Source organism: Heptranchias perlo, chromosome 16 (genome assembly GCF_035084215.1).
Source record: "Heptranchias perlo isolate sHepPer1 chromosome 16, sHepPer1.hap1, whole genome shotgun sequence".
Classification (NCBI taxonomy): domain Eukaryota; kingdom Metazoa; phylum Chordata; class Chondrichthyes; order Hexanchiformes; family Hexanchidae; genus Heptranchias; species Heptranchias perlo.
In genome coordinates, this window is record NC_090340.1 from 46,390,379 (window position 1) to 46,409,915 (window position 19,537).

At 39.9% G+C, this 19,537-nt stretch overlaps 1 protein-coding gene across 1 annotated transcript in view; it reads right to left on the reverse strand.

The window, feature by feature from the left end:
* The window catches only part of LOC137333349 (early endosome antigen 1), a 586,801-nt gene that overhangs the window by 210,817 nt on the left and 356,447 nt on the right, over positions 1 to 19,537 (reverse strand). The window contains exon 15 of the mRNA XM_067997503.1: positions 7,110 to 7,256. Within this exon, the coding sequence (XP_067853604.1) occupies positions 7,110 to 7,256 (147 nt within the window). The remainder of the gene's footprint in view (positions 1 to 7,109; positions 7,257 to 19,537) is intronic.

Here is a 19,537-nt window from a genome sequence, read left to right on the forward strand (position 1 = left end):
CAGCATACCCTTCTATTCATTTCTCCCTCATGTGCTTATCTAGCTTCTCTTTAAATGCATCTATGCTATTTGCCTCAATTACTCCTTGTGGTAGCGCGTTCCACATTCTTACCACTCTTTGGGTAAAGAAGTTTCTCCTGAACCCTATTGGATTTATTAGTGATTATTTTATATTTATGACCTCCAGTTTTGAACTCCCCCACAAGTGGAAACATTTTCTTTGTGTCTACCCTATCAAACCCTTTCATTATCTTAAAGACGTCTATCAGGTCACTCCTCAGCCTTCTCTTTTGTAGAGAAAAGAGCCCTAGCCTGTTCAACCTTTCCTGATAAGGATATCCTCTCATTTTTGGTGAATCTTTTTTGCATCCTCTCCAATGCTTCTATATCCTTTTTATAATATGGAGACCAGAATTGTGCACAGTGCTCCATGTGTGGTCTAACCAAGGTTCTACACAAGTTTAACATAGCTTCACTGCTTTTCAATTCTATCCCTATAGAAATGAACCCCAGTGCTTGGTTTGCTTTTTTTAATGGCCTTATTAACCTGTGCCGCTACTTTTAGTGATTTGTGTATCTGTATCCCTAGATCCCTTTGCTCCTCTACCCCATTTAGACTCTTATTATCCAAGCAGTATGTGGCCTCCTTACTCTTCCTACCAAAATGCACCACCCTACACTTATCTATATTGAAATTCATTTGCCAATTACATGTCCATTTAGCAAGTTTATTAATGTCATCTTGCATCTTGATGCATTTTTCCTTTCTATTAACTACACCCCTCAATTTGGTGTCATCCACAAATTTTGAAATTGTACTTCCGATACCCGAGTCCAAATTGTTAATCTAAAGAACAACAGTGGTCCCAGCACCGACCCCTGTGTGCACCACCTTTTGCCAGTCTGAGTAGCTCCCCTGAACCCCTACTCTCTGTTTTCTGTTTTGTAGCCAGTTTGCTATCCATTCTGCTATCTGTTCCATGACTCTGACCTTAGCCATGAATCTACAATGCAGTACCTTATCGAAGGCCTGTTAAAAATCCAAATATATTACATCTACTACATTAACCTTGTCTATACTCCTTCAAAAAAATCAATAAGGTTGGTCAAGCATGGCTTTCCCTTCTGAAATCCATGCTGACTACTTTTTATTATATTTTTGTTTTCTAAATGTTTATCTATTACATCTTTGAGCAAATATTCCACTATCTTTCCTACCACCAACGTTAAGCTAACTGGTCTATAGTTCCTACTGCTGTTCTATCTCTTTGTATGTCAATTTTTTTTTCCAGTTTACTTTCCCCAGTTCCAGTCTCAACCCCTCAACATTAGCTTTTTTTCAATCTATTACTTTGGTCTTTGTCTTACTTATGTCTTTCTCAATCATTACTTTAAACCTTATTATGTTATGATCACTATTGCCTAGATGTTCCACTGCGCTTACTTCTCTTATCTGCACTGGTTCATTTCCCATTATTAGATCCAACAGTGATTCCTCTCTTGTTGGGCTTCTCACATACTGGGTAAGAAAGAAGTCATGTACACACTGTAAAAATTCCATTCTCTTTCCCCTTTCCCCACCTCTTCTTGCCAGTTTATTTGGGGGTAGTTGAAATCACCCATGATTATTATTCGATTTTTTTTACTCATTTCATAGATTTGCCTCCAAATTTTTTCCTCCACTATTAGGTGGTCTGTAGAATATACTTTTTACCATGATCGATCCCTTCTTATCCTTTGTCTCAATCCATATGGATTCTGTTTCTGTCTTAATATTACTTATGTCCCTCTTTTCCATTGCAATTATGTTGTCTCTAATTAGTACAGCTACCCCACTTCCCTTTCACCACCTTCTTCCTTCCCTATCCTTTCTAAATACATTATATCCTGCAATACTTAACTGTTCTTTATGTAGCCATGTTTCAGTTATCCCTGCTACATCTGACTCCTTGCTATGAATTGCTGCCTCCAGTTCCCCCCGTTTTGTTTCGGATGTTGTGTACATTGCTGTACAGGCAATTTAATTTGTTTTTAATAATTGTTCTCCTCACTTTATTTTTAACAGTCATTTTGTACCCATGTACTCTAACTGTATTCGTTCCCTGATCGTTTATGTTACCCTTATTCCTTACCTTGGTCTGACCTTTACTCTCATCTCCTGTTTCTTTTTTCTTCAGACTTATGTTATTTCACCAGATTCCTCCCCCCCCCAGCTTACTAGTTTAAAGTCCTATCCACAGCCCTATTTATCCTTTGTTTCTCAACAGTCCTGTGTCACTGCTTCAGACTGACTCTTGACTGGAAAAAAAATACTGCCTCAGATATATCATAATTTATCATAGACAAATGTATTCCATTTCTGTTCAGAATTGTGTGTAGCAGCTCTAATAGGGGATTTACAGAAATTAGAGATAACGTTGGCTCAGGATGTCTCAGGCTGGTCTAGGTGTCAGGTACAAGAGGCAGAACTTATACAAGAAATGGCAGCATGATAACCATTACTGAGCAAAATTACAGTATTAGGGTAAGAGTGAGGCATGAAACTTTCAATTTATTAGTTCATAGAAGTTCATAGAATCATACAGCACAGAAAGAGGCTATTTGGCCCATCATGTCTGTGCCGGCTCTTTGAAAGAGCTATCCAATTAGTCCCATTCCCCTGCTCTTACGCCACAGCCCTGCAAAGTTCTCCTTTTCAAGTATATATCCAATTCCCTTTTGAAAGTTACTATTGAATCTGGTTCCACCACCCTTTCATGGACCAGAAGACAGGAGATCAGTTTCAGTTGATGAATCTATCTAATAAGAGTTAATGGGGTATTTAAAAAGGATGCGCTACGGATTGAGTGAAAACTCAAGTTTAACTGCAAATCAGAGTGGAAGTTGACAAAACCATGGTGGCAATTGTGTTCCCTCTGAGAGGCTGTTCATTGAGCTCAGATCCATCAATCAGCCTGTCTACTGTGGAATGTTCTCATTTAGAACTGCTTGTGATTTAGATAATGTATCATTCGAGTAATATTCCAGGAAAAGGCCTTCACCATTTAAGTATTCATCCCCCTCTCCATTTAGTCACTTCACTAATACAGAAAGGAGCAGCAAAAGGGTGACCCAAAACTTAATGTAATGGGTCCAGAGCATGCTGGGTATTCCACTTACCAATTTTCCACTGGCTAAAATTCCTGGAAATTTTTAGGAACAGTCCTAACGAGTTGTTAATGATAAGCTCCTAGCATATTAGGCCTAGTGTTGGGAGCTCGGCAAAAAGGAAGGAAGGGGAAAATCATACAGATCCTCAGCAAGGGCTGCAGCTATTATTTAAAGGGATGTGACCACTTTAAGATAGATGGCTGCAAATAAGGGAAATAAAAATTGATGCAGCCTTAAAAGGCTGTAAATATTTTAACAGTTAATCTGTTTTGGTGACATTGGTTAAGGGATGAATATTGGCCAGGTCACTGGAAGAGCTCATTGCTGTTCTTCAACTTGTGTCATGGGATCTTTTATGTCCACCTAAACAGGCAGACAGAACCTTGGTTTAATGTCTCATCCAAAAGACGGCACCTTCAACAATGCACTATACTACACTGAAGTGTCAGCCTTACTCCAATTGTACAGGGGTTTAGTGAGACCTCACCTGGAGTACTGTGTATAGTTTTGGTCTCCTTAACTAAGAAAGGATATACTTGCCTTAGAGGTGGTGCAACAAAGGTTCACGAGATTGATTCCTGGGATGAGAGATAAAGTAAAATGGACCTATATTCTCTGGAGTTTAGAAGAATGAGAGGTGATCTCATTAAAACGTATAAAATTCTTAGAGGGCTTGACAGGGTAGATATGAGAGGCTGTTTCCCCTGGCTGGAGAGTTTAGAACTAGGGGACATAGTCTCAGGATAAGGGGTCGGCCATTCAGGACCGAGATAAGGAGGAATTTCTTCACTCAGAGGGTTGTGAATCTTTGGAATTCTCCACCCCAGAGGGCTGTGGATGCTCAGTCGTTGGGTATACTCAAGGCTGAAATCAATAAATTTTGGATTTTAAGGAAATCAAGGGATTATGGGGACCGGGCTGGAAAGTGGAGTTAACGTCGAAGATTAGCCATGATCTTATTGAATGGCGGGGCAGGCTCGAGGGACCGTATGGCCTACTCCTGCTCCTATTTCTTATGTTTTTACGTTCTTATGCTTATCATGCATGTCCATACTCCAGACATACATCCAAGCTGCAGCTTACAACTGGTACGCTTGGCGCATTCACATCTTCCAACACCTTCACACATAAACAACCTACCTATGTGATGCATGGTCACTTACTGACATACAAAATGGGCTGCAGTATGGGTTGCAGCAGTGTAATATCAATGGGCAGTTGTGTCGTGCTGCTATTGCTATTCAGTGGGAAAGGGGATAAAAGTGCTGGCCATACATGCATCAAACAGGTGACTGATGCATTGATTTGCATGGCCAGCATCTTGGCTGATATTGCAGATCATTCCTGTGCTAGCCTAGAAGGAAGCAGAGACAAAAAAAAAGAGGAAGGAGGTGACCTCCACTGGGACAGGTGGTGCTGCCCCCATGATGTAGGATGCTCATAGGTGTTCTTACATTGTGACATAGCAAACCTGAATGGGAAATGTTGACACAAAAGCATGATTAAAAATGTGACAACAGGAAGTAAAGATTGTGCATGACCAATAAAAGATTTTTTTAATGATATACAGTTAAAGTTCATTCTTGAAGTTTAGTGGTATGTTACCTCTATTTTAGAGTAAGCTATTTTCTTAGTGACCCCAAAGCCAATTGCTATCTACCAAGAATTGGACAAGTCAGTATGTTTGGCAGTAACATGTTCTTATTGTTGAACATTATACTTTTCAAGGAAAGGAGGAATGCCTAAGACTACATCATATGATTGCATATATACAAATAAAAAGGCATAAAGTCTCTATTATGTTACTTCATAAGAGTTTTAAATTATCCTGATTAATTTAAAAAAGGAATCAATACAAATAGCATAATGAATCTTCAAAAGATCATGCCGTGATTTGGAACTTGGATTTTGTAACAAACTTATCCCTTACCTGTATATTTTGGAATAGGTAGATGCTACTATTTTTATTTCGATGTTGTACTTAGAAAGAAGTCTGTTGATTTTCATTCAAAATGTACTGGACTACACTCAAATATTCTGTATCATGGATGACAAATTCATTCTTAATAAGAGGTTTTCAATAATACAATATAAATCCCTCAATCAATATGAAATCATCTGACAAGAAACTAAACTGTTATTAATGTTCTCAAAAATTTATATTATGAGATGTCAAGCTTTACAAATGCAGCAACACATAAAGATTTAATATTAATACATAATTCTATCTCTTTACAATCACAGATGAAATTATGTAAAATAGCTTCAAGTACTGTGGAAGTTATACATGATCAGTGTCAAGTTAATAATTCAATTAAAACTTAACATTCATCTTATTTGATTTTTCTATTATGACCTCCTTTTGTTTACTTAGTGATGCAGTTTGATAAAATATTACCAAACAAAATGGAAGAGATATGTCTTATGCTTTTACTTATTGTTTTGCTAATTGCTTATTTCTATAAAAGTAGGGCTCGGGTTCCAATAAAAAAGAATTAGAAAATTATAATCGTATAAAATGTAACTCTAGTGTGATACACAATTTAGGATTTAGTAGATAAAAACAGTATGACTGCAGATAATACATTACAGTAATATTTTTATTTTTTATTAAATCAATAGAAATAAACCAAGGCTTTTGGATAATTCCGAATTAACAAGAAAAGCATATACATATTCATTTTCAAATAGTTGATGAAACTATTGTCAACCTTGCCTCTGAGTTAGAGGGTTGTGAGTTGAAGCCCTGCTCCACATAAGCACATACTCTAGGCTGACACTTGACTGCACTACCAAGGGAGTGCTGCATTGTTGGAGGTGTCATCTTTCAAATGAGATGTTAAATCAAGACCCTGTCTACCCACTCAGGGGGATGTAAAAGATCCCATGGCACTATTTAAAGAGCAGGGGAATTTTCCCTGTGTCCTGGAATTTACACCACAACATTTAAGAAATTGGAAGTGTACTACTTTAGTAACCAAATACTTAAGGTGGTCAAAAGTATTTTGTTGATCAGGAAATTTTTGCTGTGTTTCAATATTGGTAACTGTGAAATTTGCTGTGGCTGTCAGATTCCGAGCTTATAATCAAACATTGATGTTTTAGGAACAGTTTTACTTGCTTAGAATCACCAGGTTTTGATTGATTAATGAATAAGGTTTAAATATTCCATTAAATTCTACAGGAAATAATTATTTAGACATAAGCATCCTGATCAGACAATAACTGACCTCTGTTTTGCTTCCTAGTTCACTTCAGTTAACAGTTTGACAAATGAGGAAAGAAAAACATTTTGCTACTTGGCTAATGACAAGTTAACTATCACGCAAGCATCAAAGTAAAATGGAAGATTCATGTTGGCAATTTTTCACGTTCGAAAATAATTAATCATTACAGCAAAATGCAATGTTTATGAAAATTTCACTACTTATGTTTCTCTAACAGAATAGAAAAAATTGTGTGCAACTGTCATTTAGAAAATTTTACTGGCAAATGCTATTATACTGCTGAAAATGACAAGCTACTAATCTTGTCACCTTCCTAGCTGGAAAGAAAATGGTTGGGGCACATTAATAATTATCTTATTATATGTGCAATGTCAGCTGCAAGGGAAGACCAATTTCAAACAAAGCCCCTCCAGTAGCTTTGCTGAGATGACAACACCTGAGGCAAAGCTATAATCTAAGAACACACACCATTTTTGGTGCATTTTCTACTTGTGTATTCCACTTTTAGCAATAACCTGAACCTTTTCTGTGAGTTACCTTAAGTGTGCAGTTGCATTTTGTGGCAGCTATATGAAAAAAGCCATCTCTAGCATGACTGTTTATCAGTAAAATGAACTCCAAACCTTTAGATAGTGTTTATTGATCACTTTTTGTTAAAGTTATAGACCCCATTGCTTTAAAGAGAAGCATTTTTATGTGGTTGTTGAAAAAAATAAAATATTCCCATTATACCTTGTCTCTAGTATGCTCCTGATTACTCCGTTCTTGGCAGAATTTTGACTCAAGCTCACGAATTGTCTCTTCATATTGTGCAGCAGTCACTTTCAAGTCTTCATTTACACTGTTAATTGTTTGTAGTTGTTCTGCCTTCCTTGCAACCTGCCATGTAACAACACCGCATGAATACCAATACTCGCATCTACTCATGCCAGATACACTGCATTTATAGGTGCAAATCTTAACATAAAACTCTGGATTTTTAGAAAGATGGAGCAAACCTTGTGTGAGATATAATAACTATCTGTCATGAGATATTCTCTATCCTTCTGTTTATTATTGTAGACCATCCGTAATGTCTGACTGAAAAGAGCGCTGCCTAAAAAGATCCGATTTTGACCCCCGCAGCTGACAAGAACGGGTGGGCTAAAATCAGAGCAGCAACCTCTGCACAGATCCACGGTGCACATGTGCCCCACTCCATAGGCAGGTGAGGGTCTCATTGACAGTGCATTCGGTGCCTGGTGCCGGCCTCGCCAGGAACCCTGGGCACGATGGAGCACCAGGCCCAGAAGAGAGCCAAAAAGATTAGTACATTTCATTTTTTAAAGATCTCCTTGTGGGCCAGGGACAGCAGAAATGCCCCTCCCCTGCCCTGGGCTTCCCTCTTCCCGCCCTCCCCCCACACCCTGTTGGCCTACCGCCCTCGCCCCACCTCTTACCTGGCTGTCAGAGACCAATCGTGTTGGTTCCTGGCGGCGCCCTCCGGCTGCGCCTGCCTCGCTCCCGCCCGCCGACTCCATGTCATTCACGCCGGATTCAGGCGGGAGTCAGGCCTGAAGTATGTTAATTAGGCCCAGGAGTTAAAATAGCCCAAACGTCATGTCGGTGAGCCGGGGGCAAATCACCTCGTCAGCCCAACGTTCACCACTTATCCCGTGTTAAAATTGGAGCTTAAGCTACTTCCAGGAGGGCAGAGACAGATCTCATTGATTTGATTAACAGCCTAATGTACAGTTCCCACCGCATATAGTGGACGCATTTGTGCTGAAGCGATTTGGCTGCTATATGTGGTGGATGGTAAAACTATCTGATTGAAGCTGCCTGAAATCCCCCATCAGCTGTTCGCACTGTTAACAACTAGGGGAGGCAGTCGGAAAGTGGAGACTTCGGGCAGCTTCAATCAGCTGATACGTTTGACGTGGGAACAGGTCAACCTCTGCTGAAGGTCTTGGTTCATTTATGTCTCTGTGGTTTTAACATCTGCCCATTTATATTTCAAAGTGAAATGTTGATTGGATGTAGCCATTAAAAAAAGGCTTTTAAATCAGTACTTAACTATACGAAGTAGAGGGCACGCTTAATACATTTTAAGCGGCACCTTTGTAATTAATTTTAACTCCCAGGCCTCATTTGTGTGTCGCAGCTTTGATTCCCGACCAATGTCAGCTGGAATGACGTCACCGACAGCGGGTGGGAGTGATTGTAGGAGGGATGTCAGGCTGCAGCCGGGAACCCACAAATGGTCCCCAGCACGGTAAGTACGAATTTTGGGGGCAGTAGGGGTGGGCAGCCCATGATCTTGGGCGAGGTGGATGCCCGGGGCAGGGTGGCCCAAGGTTTCCTTGTGGGGCCAGGAGGAGCACTCCTATCCCTCCAGGCCCACAAGGAACCTTTAAAAAAATCACTTACCTAGATTTTGCTGGCGGGCCAGAGACTGCGCGAGCCATAGTCGGGCCCATAGTTAAAATGGCTTACATGTCTTGATGATGTCTTTGGGACGAGACACTGCCATTTAAATTAAACCATCCCTTCCTTCTCCCACCGTCCCCCCCCAAACCATCTTATATCCTGCCCTCACCGTTCCCATCAGGCAGAGGTAAAATATGCCCTAAAATGTGCAACAAATTAACCCATGCTCGAGTGAACTGTATGGGTCAGTTATCATTGTTTCTTCCCATATAAATTCTTATTGATAAAGACAAAAATTTCCCCTCTTGATAAATAAATTCTGTTCTAGTTTCATTTTTATTCATTGATATGCCCTTCGACAAACAAAAAAGTTAATTGCAAAGTTTAGTATTCCATTGTCTGCCACAATTTTTAAATCACAAAGGAGATCTAAATCATGTTTATGCGAGTTCCACATTGGTTATACTTTTAAAAAAAAATCGAAAGGAAAAGATGCCCTTCATTCTACTTTCAACAAATCCCAAATGATCCAGTAAGCTTACAATCTATTAACACCCAACCAGAGCAAATATAGCATTATTTCTCTGTGTTCAAGTCTGGAAAATCATGTTAAATTTCTCAGCAGAGCTATTGACCAAATTGAGTTCAGTCACACATTTATAGTTTTTCATCCAAAAGGATAAAAATAACAGGAACAACGTGTCGGAAATGAAATTTCAATTCATTCAATCCTTTATACACTTCTCCAAGGAGGTAATCGATAGAGTTTAGACAGAGAAGTAGATTTTTAGCATTAGATCAATAGCAAAATACTCCCCAACTCCTAAATGCATTGTAGCAAATTCAAACAAATCAGTGGCCTTAGGCCAAAAAGATTGACCGTCAGCCTCTATGTTTGAAGTCTGCACTGTAAATAAAAACACATTAGAGTGATTTTAACCCTACCTGCCCGGCGGAGGGTTAAAATCTCCAAAACTGAAGGCTAGAACCATCCTTTATCTGTAATACTCCCTCCCCTTACTCATTGATTCACACACATACGTTCTAACACCCAACTGTGACAGACATTGTTAAATATGTACGCTCTATTTGAAGGGGTGTCTTGGAGCTAGTATTTTTACATATGTTTTTCTTCCATTTCTGTCAGTTTTTCTTCTGTTTCTATCAGTGAACCCCAAGAACCAATCACAGATCCCAGTGGTACCCAAGAAGTCAGCACTTCATAGCACTTTGATTCAATGAGTTTTGGGGAACCCTCCAGCTTTGTCGTAGTCCACAATGTTCTCAGACCCAAGTATGTCAACTGTAGCTTGTTTAAACTGACTCAGAAATGTAAAATTAGGGGCCCTCCTGTGGTTTTGGTTTCAGCTGTTGCTCAGTGGTAGCAGTCTCATCTGAGTCAGAAGGCTGCGGTTTCAAGTCCCACTCCAGAGCCTTGAGCACATAATCTAGGCTGACACTTCAGGAAGGGAGTGCTGCACTGTCGGAGGAGCTGTCTTTTGGATGAGACGTTGAACTGAGACGTCTGCTCTCTCAGGTGGAAGTAGAAGATCCCATGACAGTATTCGAAGAACAGGGGAGTTTGCCCCAGTGTCCTGGCCAAAATTTATCCCTCAACTAACATCATTAAAACAGATGATCTAGTCATTATTTCTTTACTGTTTGTGAAACCTTGCTGTGTGCAAATTGGTTGCTGCATTTCCTGCATTACAACAGTGTCTACACTTCAAAAGTACTTCATTGGTTGTAAAGGACTTTGGAAGGTCTTGAAAGGTCTTTAAATGCAAGTCTTTTTTCTTTCCTTCTTTTCAATCACTCCTTCCGCAGTGGCAGAGGTATACGCATCCTGGTATGTAGATCGCCAGTTTTAAGAGTGGGTATCAGGTGAGCTTATGAGCAGGAGTATCTGGTGGTGGCAGAGGAGTGGCAGAAATCTGCAACATGCATCCTTCCTCAGCTGCAGAGCATAGGGGGTTGACACTGATTGTCTAATTTGTATGGGTAATCTGAGCATACAAGTGCATTCTCCACAAGAAGTGTGTCTGTGCTAATTTTGGGGAATCGTGCCTCTGCTAATTTTAATAATGATTTGCATTTTCGCATTGAAATGAGACCCTCACCCATTTCAATGCAATTTCACCCAATTTCCCAGCCATTGGTCAAGAAAAACAGAAAATCTAGCAGAAAGTACCTGAACTTTGCCACTTTGGGACTCAGTTTGCCTGTCCTTTTACAAAAAAAAGTGACCTTATTTGCTCTTTTAAAAATCATATACCCACTATATCAATACTACCTGTAGGTGGGTGGTAAGTGACCTGACGGCGTGTTCAGACCACTACGCTTATGCTGGGTGGCCCCAGTTAAAATCACCCCGAGGTGAAGGATATCGCAGCTTTGGAGAAGTGCAGAGGATGATAGCCAGAATGATAGCTAGCCTTAGGGCTCTTAGTTATGAGGATAGGCTCATAGAATTTCACAGAGTTTTCTTTGAATCGGCTGCAGGTTTTTTCTCCAATGTTTTGCCTTGCCTGGCAGATTGTATGTTTGGGGATGGATTAGTGGCCTATATAGTCGTACCATTAGAGTACCAGAAGAGATTTACTAGAATGATTCCAGGGATGAGGGACTTCAGTTACGTGGATAGATTGGAGAAGCTGGGGTTGTTCTCCTTGGAATAGAGACGGTTGCAAGGAGATTTGATAGAGGTATTCAAAATCATGAAGGGTCTAGACAGAGTAGATAGATGGAAACTGTTCTCATTTGCGAAAGGGTCAAGAACCAGAGGACATAGATTTAAGGTGATTGACAAAAGAACCAAAGGTGACATGAGGAGAAACTTTTTTACACAGCGAGTGGTTAGGATCTGGAATGCACTGCCCGAGGGGGTGGTAGAGGCAGATTCAATCATGGCCTTCAAAAGGGAACTGGATAAGTACTTGAAAGGAAAAAAATTGAAGGGCTACAGGGAACGGGCGGGGAGTGGGACTAGCTGGATTGCTCTTGCATAGAGCCGGCATGGACTCAATGGGCCGAATGGCCTCCTTCCGTGCTGTAAGCTTTCTATGATTAACTTGATGGGCCTGATGGCAATTCTCACCCTTGTTTTTGTACGTTTACATAGAATAATTTTTAGAGGATGTTCTTATATTAGATTTATCACAAGTTAAGCTACATCCACGAATGCTCAAGGATATTAGACTGTGGCTTTACATAAATTTCAAAATCATCCAATTCTACTGGGTCCCTCCCTGCATGAATGTTGAACATTTCTGGTGCTTGAAGTTGCAGGTAGGCGACATGTTGTGTGTTTGTTGGCCTAGTAGAATGAGAATCACATTAATAAATCAGAATATATGACATGTTCTGTAAGCACATCTTGTAATGGAAACATCCCTTTTGTGATAAGCGATTACTTGAAATTTAAACACTACACTGTCTAAGAAGCCACAATCAATTATAATGGCTACACAGTATTGTGTTTGGAAGTCAGTAATCATAAAGCAGGAGTTATTTTTCCTAAAATACAATGTCGCTTCAAAAATTTTTGAGTTTTACTTTAGTGAGCTGAAATCCAAGTAAATTTGATTTTTAATATAATTTGTTCCATGCCTTTCACTTGTGGTTACTTCAAATCGCTGCAATGAATATAAACACAAATAATACTGGCAATTGGAAGTGTCATGAAATAAAGCCCAATATCTCCAGAATCAGACTTAATAAGCTTTCATCTTTTCTCCTGGACAGCACGGGAAAAAGGCAGCTATTTTTAAACTATCTTTAAGTAATGAGTACACAGCTGTTTTTGAAGGATATAGCAAAAACTATGCACAAGAGCAAGTAATCTTATTACAGGACATCCATTACTTTTAAAGTTTTTGTTTTCAGGTTTGCCCTTTTCTTTATTATGGCCATGTCATTTTCTTAATAGAATGATCAAAATGGAATGCAATCTAAATATACAGTTATGAATTTTTAATGCATTCTCTATTGTTCCCCAATAAATGAGCACTATCTGCAAAGATGTAAATCATTCTATTAAACAGTAAATTATAGTTGTGTTCTACTATACAATGATCTGGAATTACTTTCACAAAAGCTATGGGAGCTTATGAACAATGCAGTAATAGAGTGCAAATTTAAAATGTGTTGAAATTGATATTCAAATCCACATTGATGATGATGGAAAGCAGGACATTGCTGTACTGATTATACTTCTATACTACAAAAATTACCCAAATTATTTTGTGAAAAGCACTGACATTGAGTTAATCAAACAAATCATTTATTTTAATCATTATTTATCAAATGACATAAAGCAGACAGACAGTTACAGGAACTCGTTTATTTACATCTAATCTGTACTTTTTCTCACTAACTTTCAAATTTGCTATTTTTTACCATCCCTGTCCTCTTGCAGGCATTGACTCTCACTGGGGTATGGTTGCATGGGCAGTGGTCGTCCTCCAGAACTTCTCAAAGATGATCCATACATTTACACATACTGGATACAAAACCAACCTGGAATTGCATCCACCGTTGCAATACTTCCATGACCTACATGTATAGTCTACATACAAGGTTTCTGATACAAAGTGATCACAGTAAAAGCAAGCAAATCAGCGCTTTAGGCTGAAAGTTAAAACGATAGTAGACTGTAATTTATATTCTAATTAAAACGCAAATAGTAACCAAACATTCATTAAAAGTTTCCTACCCAGGATTAGCTCCAAATATGATGCAAGTCAAACAGCAGTGGGGGAATCTGTGTGTGTGTTCGGGCCACTGCTAATTTGTCAGGTCCATTATTCAGAAGTCCCTGGCGGAAGGCTAAAACAGGCGTAAGGCCTCTTACATATTTAGGTCCCCTTACCAAAATTGGATGGCGATGAGCGGAGCAGAAGCCAGGCCTGCACCGCTCGGGACTCTTCAACTGCCCCTGTGGTCACCAACAAATGGTAAATTTTTTTAAAAATCAGAAATAACTGCTGTGGAGCCAGAAGAAACAGGAGTGCTCCCCAGACTCCATGCTTCCCGTGACCGCCCCCACCTTGCCACTCCAACCACACTCCCTGGACTTACCTTTGGACTGCTGCCGGAGAGGCAAGCAGCCTGATATTCTTCTTGGTAAAATAAATGAGCTGCCTGTGGAGGTGCAACAGGTACCGGCAGCCCGTGCAAAAAATGTTAACAAGGCCCGAGGCCCAATTTCGGGCCGTCCTCGGGCCTCCCGGTTGCGCACTGCTGGTTATGGACCTGAAAATGGGTTGGAACCAATTTCCATGCCAATGATTTTGGCCTAGAAGCTACAGAAATGAGGCAAAGATGAAGGAAGGTATTTTTCATTTTTTGAACCTTGCAGAACTCCTGAACCCTCTTATTTTTCTCTCTTCGTCAGGCTTGTATACAAGTAATTCTCTGCTTACATAAAAACTACTGAATTAATATCTGTGCATCCTTTGAACAAGCTAAAGCAAACCTATTACTTTGAGGGAGATAATGCCATGCAAGTGCATTATAAATTTAAAATCACAACACAGTTAAAGTTACAATATAATTTTGTTTTTTGATATTTACTTCTTTTTAAAGTTAACCTTTCAGACCTAGAAACAGGTCAATTCCCTTATGAGTTTGAAGCTGCTGCCCAGGTAAATAAATTTAAGATGAATAAAAAATAAAACATGTCAGAATGTCTGATGTCTCAGAGGATGAACACACTGTGTAGCGTAATGCTGGGCAAACAGACCCAGGTTCCGTCCCATGTCTGTGCTGAGTTAGCTGATCTCAGCTGGGATGATAATGGAGGCACGGCAATTGGCCTCATAGTCAGTCCCTGAGCTAGGGAGGGAAAAATCAGCCAGAATTCCCACTCCTGCTTACTATGTAGTGACTTTTCTGGAAAGTGCATTACGTTGAGCGTAGGATCAGGCTTGGCTAAAATGCCCTCCACAGTTCAATATCTTACCGATGCTATCCTGGTTTGTGTATATGAAGAATAATCACTTGAGCAAAATCCTGGAGTTTTACTAGTCTCGTGGACTACTGCGTTCATGAAGGGATAAAAAGAGAGCAAAAATAATATGGTATGTTGCCTACCTGGTGTCTGGGTAAAGGACATCACTGAGAGGGTGCAGAAGATTTTGAGGGGGGGGGGAAGGGGAACAGCCAGAAGTCGTGGTCCATGTGGGAACCAATGACATAGGAAGGAAAAGGGTCGAGGTCCGACAGTCAGAGTTTCAAAAACCAGGGAGGAAGTTAAAAAGGAGGACCTCAAAGGTAGTAATCTCTGGATTACTCCCAGTGCCACATGCTAGTAAGTGTAGGAACAGTAGGAAAAGACAGGTTAATGCGTGGCTGGAGCAATGGTGCAGGAGGGAGGGCTTCAGATTCCTGGGGCATTGGAACCAGTTCTGGGGCAGGAGGGATCTACTCAAGATGGATGGGTTGCATCTCACAGGGCGGGAAACAATGTCCTCGCGGAGAGGTTAACGAACGCTGGGGGGCAGGGTTTAAACTAATTTGGCAGGGGGATGGACACCAGGATGAAACATTAGAGAGGAGAAACAAGGTACACAGAGGACTGGGAGGGACACTGCCTGAAAGGGTGATTGTAAGGAATCTTACAACACCAGGTTATAGTCCAACAGTTATAGTCCAACCAGGTTATAGTCCATCACCGGTATCTCCACATCATGAAAGGGTGATGGCAGCAGATTCAATAGTAATTTTCAAAAAGGAACTAGATAAATACTTGAAGGGAAACAATGTACAGGGCTATGGGGAAAGAGCAAGGGAATGGGATTAATTGGATAGCTCTTTCAAAGAGCCGGCGCAGGTATGATGGGCCGAGAGGCCTTCTCCTGTGCTGTACCTGTTGTGATACTATTGAAAACACTTTGGGCAGTTGTTTTTTCCACTGGAAATACTAAACTTTACTGCTCAAAATAGTTCAGTACTACCATCAAATAAAATAGATGTTTTATGTTATTACTATATGTTGCAGCAAAACTGAGCTTTAGTGATAAGCCACTGTGGAGAGGGCACGGACATTCAAATCCATCAGTCTGGAGTATCATAGGCACCATTTAAAAAAAATTATCAACACACAATCTTTGGTTATTAAATCTTGTAACGTTTTATAAGAATAAAAGTCAGGAATAGGCTTTTGGTCCAAAAAGATAAGAATCTAGTAAGGTCTTTAACATTTATTTTTTCTCCTTACACCTCTGATTCTGAAGGCAGAAATTCAGCGTACAGTGTGGTTGCAAAGGCAACAGTAGTTGTTAGTACAATATCCAAGTATCCATGTTTGATGTGTGAGCGTTGAGGACAATTGCTGATGGGCTACTTAACCTTTGTGGGGGGGGGGGAGGGGGAGAGAGAGAGGAGGGAGCTTCTCACAGCTGAACTTGACCCTGAACTGATACAATATTTACAAATGAGCACTTTGAGCAAGGGGTCACTGTAGAGCAAGTAGTAGTGAGAATTCCAGTCCCAATTTTAACTCTATCGTTCAGAAAAACCGATACCAACAGTAGCACTGCCACTCTGATGGAAACTGGGGTTAATTCAGTACAGATGAGAATCAAAAACAGGACAATCTCTGGTTTGCATCCCTCAGTGCCACCGGATCTGTATATTAAATCATTGCTGTTCTCCCCTCTTGAAGGTGTTGCTGAGCTACAGCTCCACAGTGCCAGTCATCCTCTGGCACCTCGCTGTTTCCATTATTCATGCCCTCACCCCTTAATATTGAGTGCTGGTGGCCTACATAATTATGGAGAACGTGATCTCGCCATGGCCCACATCCATGCACTGTGCATTTCAACAGGGGTAAGTGAATAACTATTAGGAGTACGAAATGTGGTCGATATCCCCCTCCCTAACCGAGCTGCTGAGGCCAATTGTGCTCCCCTATTTAGTTTAGCTGATTAAGGCTGGGAATTAAGCAGGAAAATTTTTAACCTAATTATCCAATATGTTTCCCACAAAGAGGAAAGGAAAACTAGAGTGAAAATCAAGGCAGCTGTGGAGGCCTCACACCGTTTGCGCAACCTTTCATCTATGGATGCTATGTGCTGCGATGAGACCAAACAGGAAAAGGACAAAAAATTCCTTCATCTCAGGGTGTTAGAATATAAAAGTGAAGAAATGATGCTCCAGTTGTACAGACCCTTGGTCAGACCCCATCTAGAGTGCTGCATTCGGTTTTGATCACCGCAGCTTAGGAAAGATATATTAGCCTTGGAAGGGGTACAGCACAGATTCACCAGAATGATGGTTAAATTATAAGGACAGGTTGCATTTACTTGGTTTGTATGGCCTACTCCTGTTCCTATATTCTTTCGTTATGAGACTTTGCTCCTCAACCATGTTTCTAAAAAAAAATCCTTTAAGTATCAACTAACATTTCAGCAATGGCTCTATATTTTATTGAACATGATAAATGGAATACCACTTGCAAGCAACCCAGGCTCTGAATATATGTCAAGTTTATATTAATTTGTGCAGCTGTGGGCTTCAATCTCAAGTAGATAAGCAAAAATGATTTGACTTCCAATTTGGTCTGCTGTTGCTTTCTTCTGGGTGACGACCTGGATTGTTAAGGGTTAAAATGCTTTGTTTCAACGTGTGCACACACAGTATGATTTAAAAACCCATTCTATGCAGACAAAAAACATTTACAAATTTTGATTCCACTTATACTAGAATGTCTTCAATTTCTCAAAGCTGATCTGTATGCAATTCACATACCCATTTCAAAGAATTTTATGCCCAATTATTGAAGCAAATCTGGAATAAAACATACTTCAAAGAAATGGCTGTTGCTATGGTGATTCAAGAGAGAAGCTGACTGCATATAGTCACATGTCCTGGGAACATAAAGCATTATTAAAAACCCACAGAACGCTGTCAGTTAACCTAAATAGCTGCAAGACATTATTGTGTCTCAATTGCAATTTTGGTATAATATTCAGGTTAGGTAATTTACAAAACATTTATTATGCAAAAGGCATTTGCCATTATATATACACTTTTAAGGTGTGTATGTGTATCCTTACAATAAAATTTCTTGGCCTAGAAATTGGTTGATGATGCGCCTGATTTAGAGATGTAAAACGGGCGCCAAAGCCTCCACCATGGCAGGCAGCGTGCAAAGTCTGCGCCAGGTGCGCCATATTGGTTAAGGCAGAAAAAGTATCCGGGGCCCGGGCCTGAAACAGGCTTTAGGACCTTTGCATAAGCAAATAAGCTGCCTAACGCCTGTTTGAGGCCCCCTGTGCAAAATTGGTCTGCCGTGAACGCAACCGGCACTGGGCCAGCTGCGTACAGGAAAAGGTGGTCTACATGAGGCCACTACCAAAAAGGTGTTTGTTAAAAATACTTAACTAAATGTGGAGCCGGGAGGAACAGCTCACCTCTCCCAATATCACTCCCCTTCCTCCTGATTGCCTTCCTCCCATCCGATAGCAAAAAGGAGAGGATTAAGAAATAGAAAACATAAAGTGAAAAGAAGTAAGAAAGGAAAGAAGCAAAGGAGCAGACAAAGGACAAATGAAGGAATGGGGGATAAGAATAAGGAAAAGAGGGGTTAGAACAAGAGAACGTGTTGATGGGAAGACGCTGTTCAAAAGGGACATCTGTGGCTCTGATGGGAGTGGGAGAGACAAAGTTGATTATCAGAGCTTAGCAAGCCCGTACTATAATGTACTGGATCTTCCTAATTACCTGGAACTCATCATAGCAGATCCACTAGTTTATACTAATAATTTACAGATAAATATATTATTCAGCAAGTGATTTTAAAATTTGCCATTGCTCATTAACAAGAATTGATATCTGTTCATGCTTTAGTAACAATTAACTCTCTTATTTATTTGGCACATTTGTCATTTTTTGTTAAATGAGTACAACTGCAGTGAATATTAAAATATTATATAAGTTATGTTGGGTACAGACTATTTGAATGCAAAGAGAGAGTTCGGTTGCTATCATTGACCTGCACGAGATACACAGTAAGTGCTATTTGTAAACACGATTTGAAAAAACTTATTTAATGCATTTATTTTCTGCAAGTGTGGAATAAATACATTTACAATCACGTGGGTACCTGCTTTGAAAATTAAGAGCTCTAACTTCAATTTTAGGCCAAGATTCAAGTACACACTAAAACAAATAATATGTCTGGTAATGTCTTGAAAACAACAGTTCTAAGTAGAATACTGCTTTGTGGCTAACAATGATTATACATATAAGATACATGCTAGGATTTGTAGTTTAATTCTTGCTGTAGAACTATGAAGCATTAAGCATTGTGTCCGTGGTTATCTAATATTAAGAGCTACATGTTATTTCTTGATCTGCATTTTGTTACCACAATTTATGAACACCATTCTAGCATTGAGTTTTTATCGTGTAGATTTGGGACAGTTATCTTGTATTTCATTAGTTTCTCTTCCCTTTTACACATAGGGTGTTCATGCTGTTTTTTAATCACTAAATATCAAGTGAGCAAGCAATGCATTAATTTAAAGTATTATTTCAAAGTTAAAAGCTCTTCATTGGTTCAGGGATATTTATATAGTTCTTCACATTATAGCCCGGAAATTCTGCAGGAGTTCTTCCAATTTCCTACCGTAACTTCCGTGGGAAATTGACGGAACCCCCCCAAGAAAAACAGAGGGAGACTGGAGGAAACCCCATGGAATTTCAGCATTGATGTTTGCTGATGGACAGTTATTTCATTAAACTGG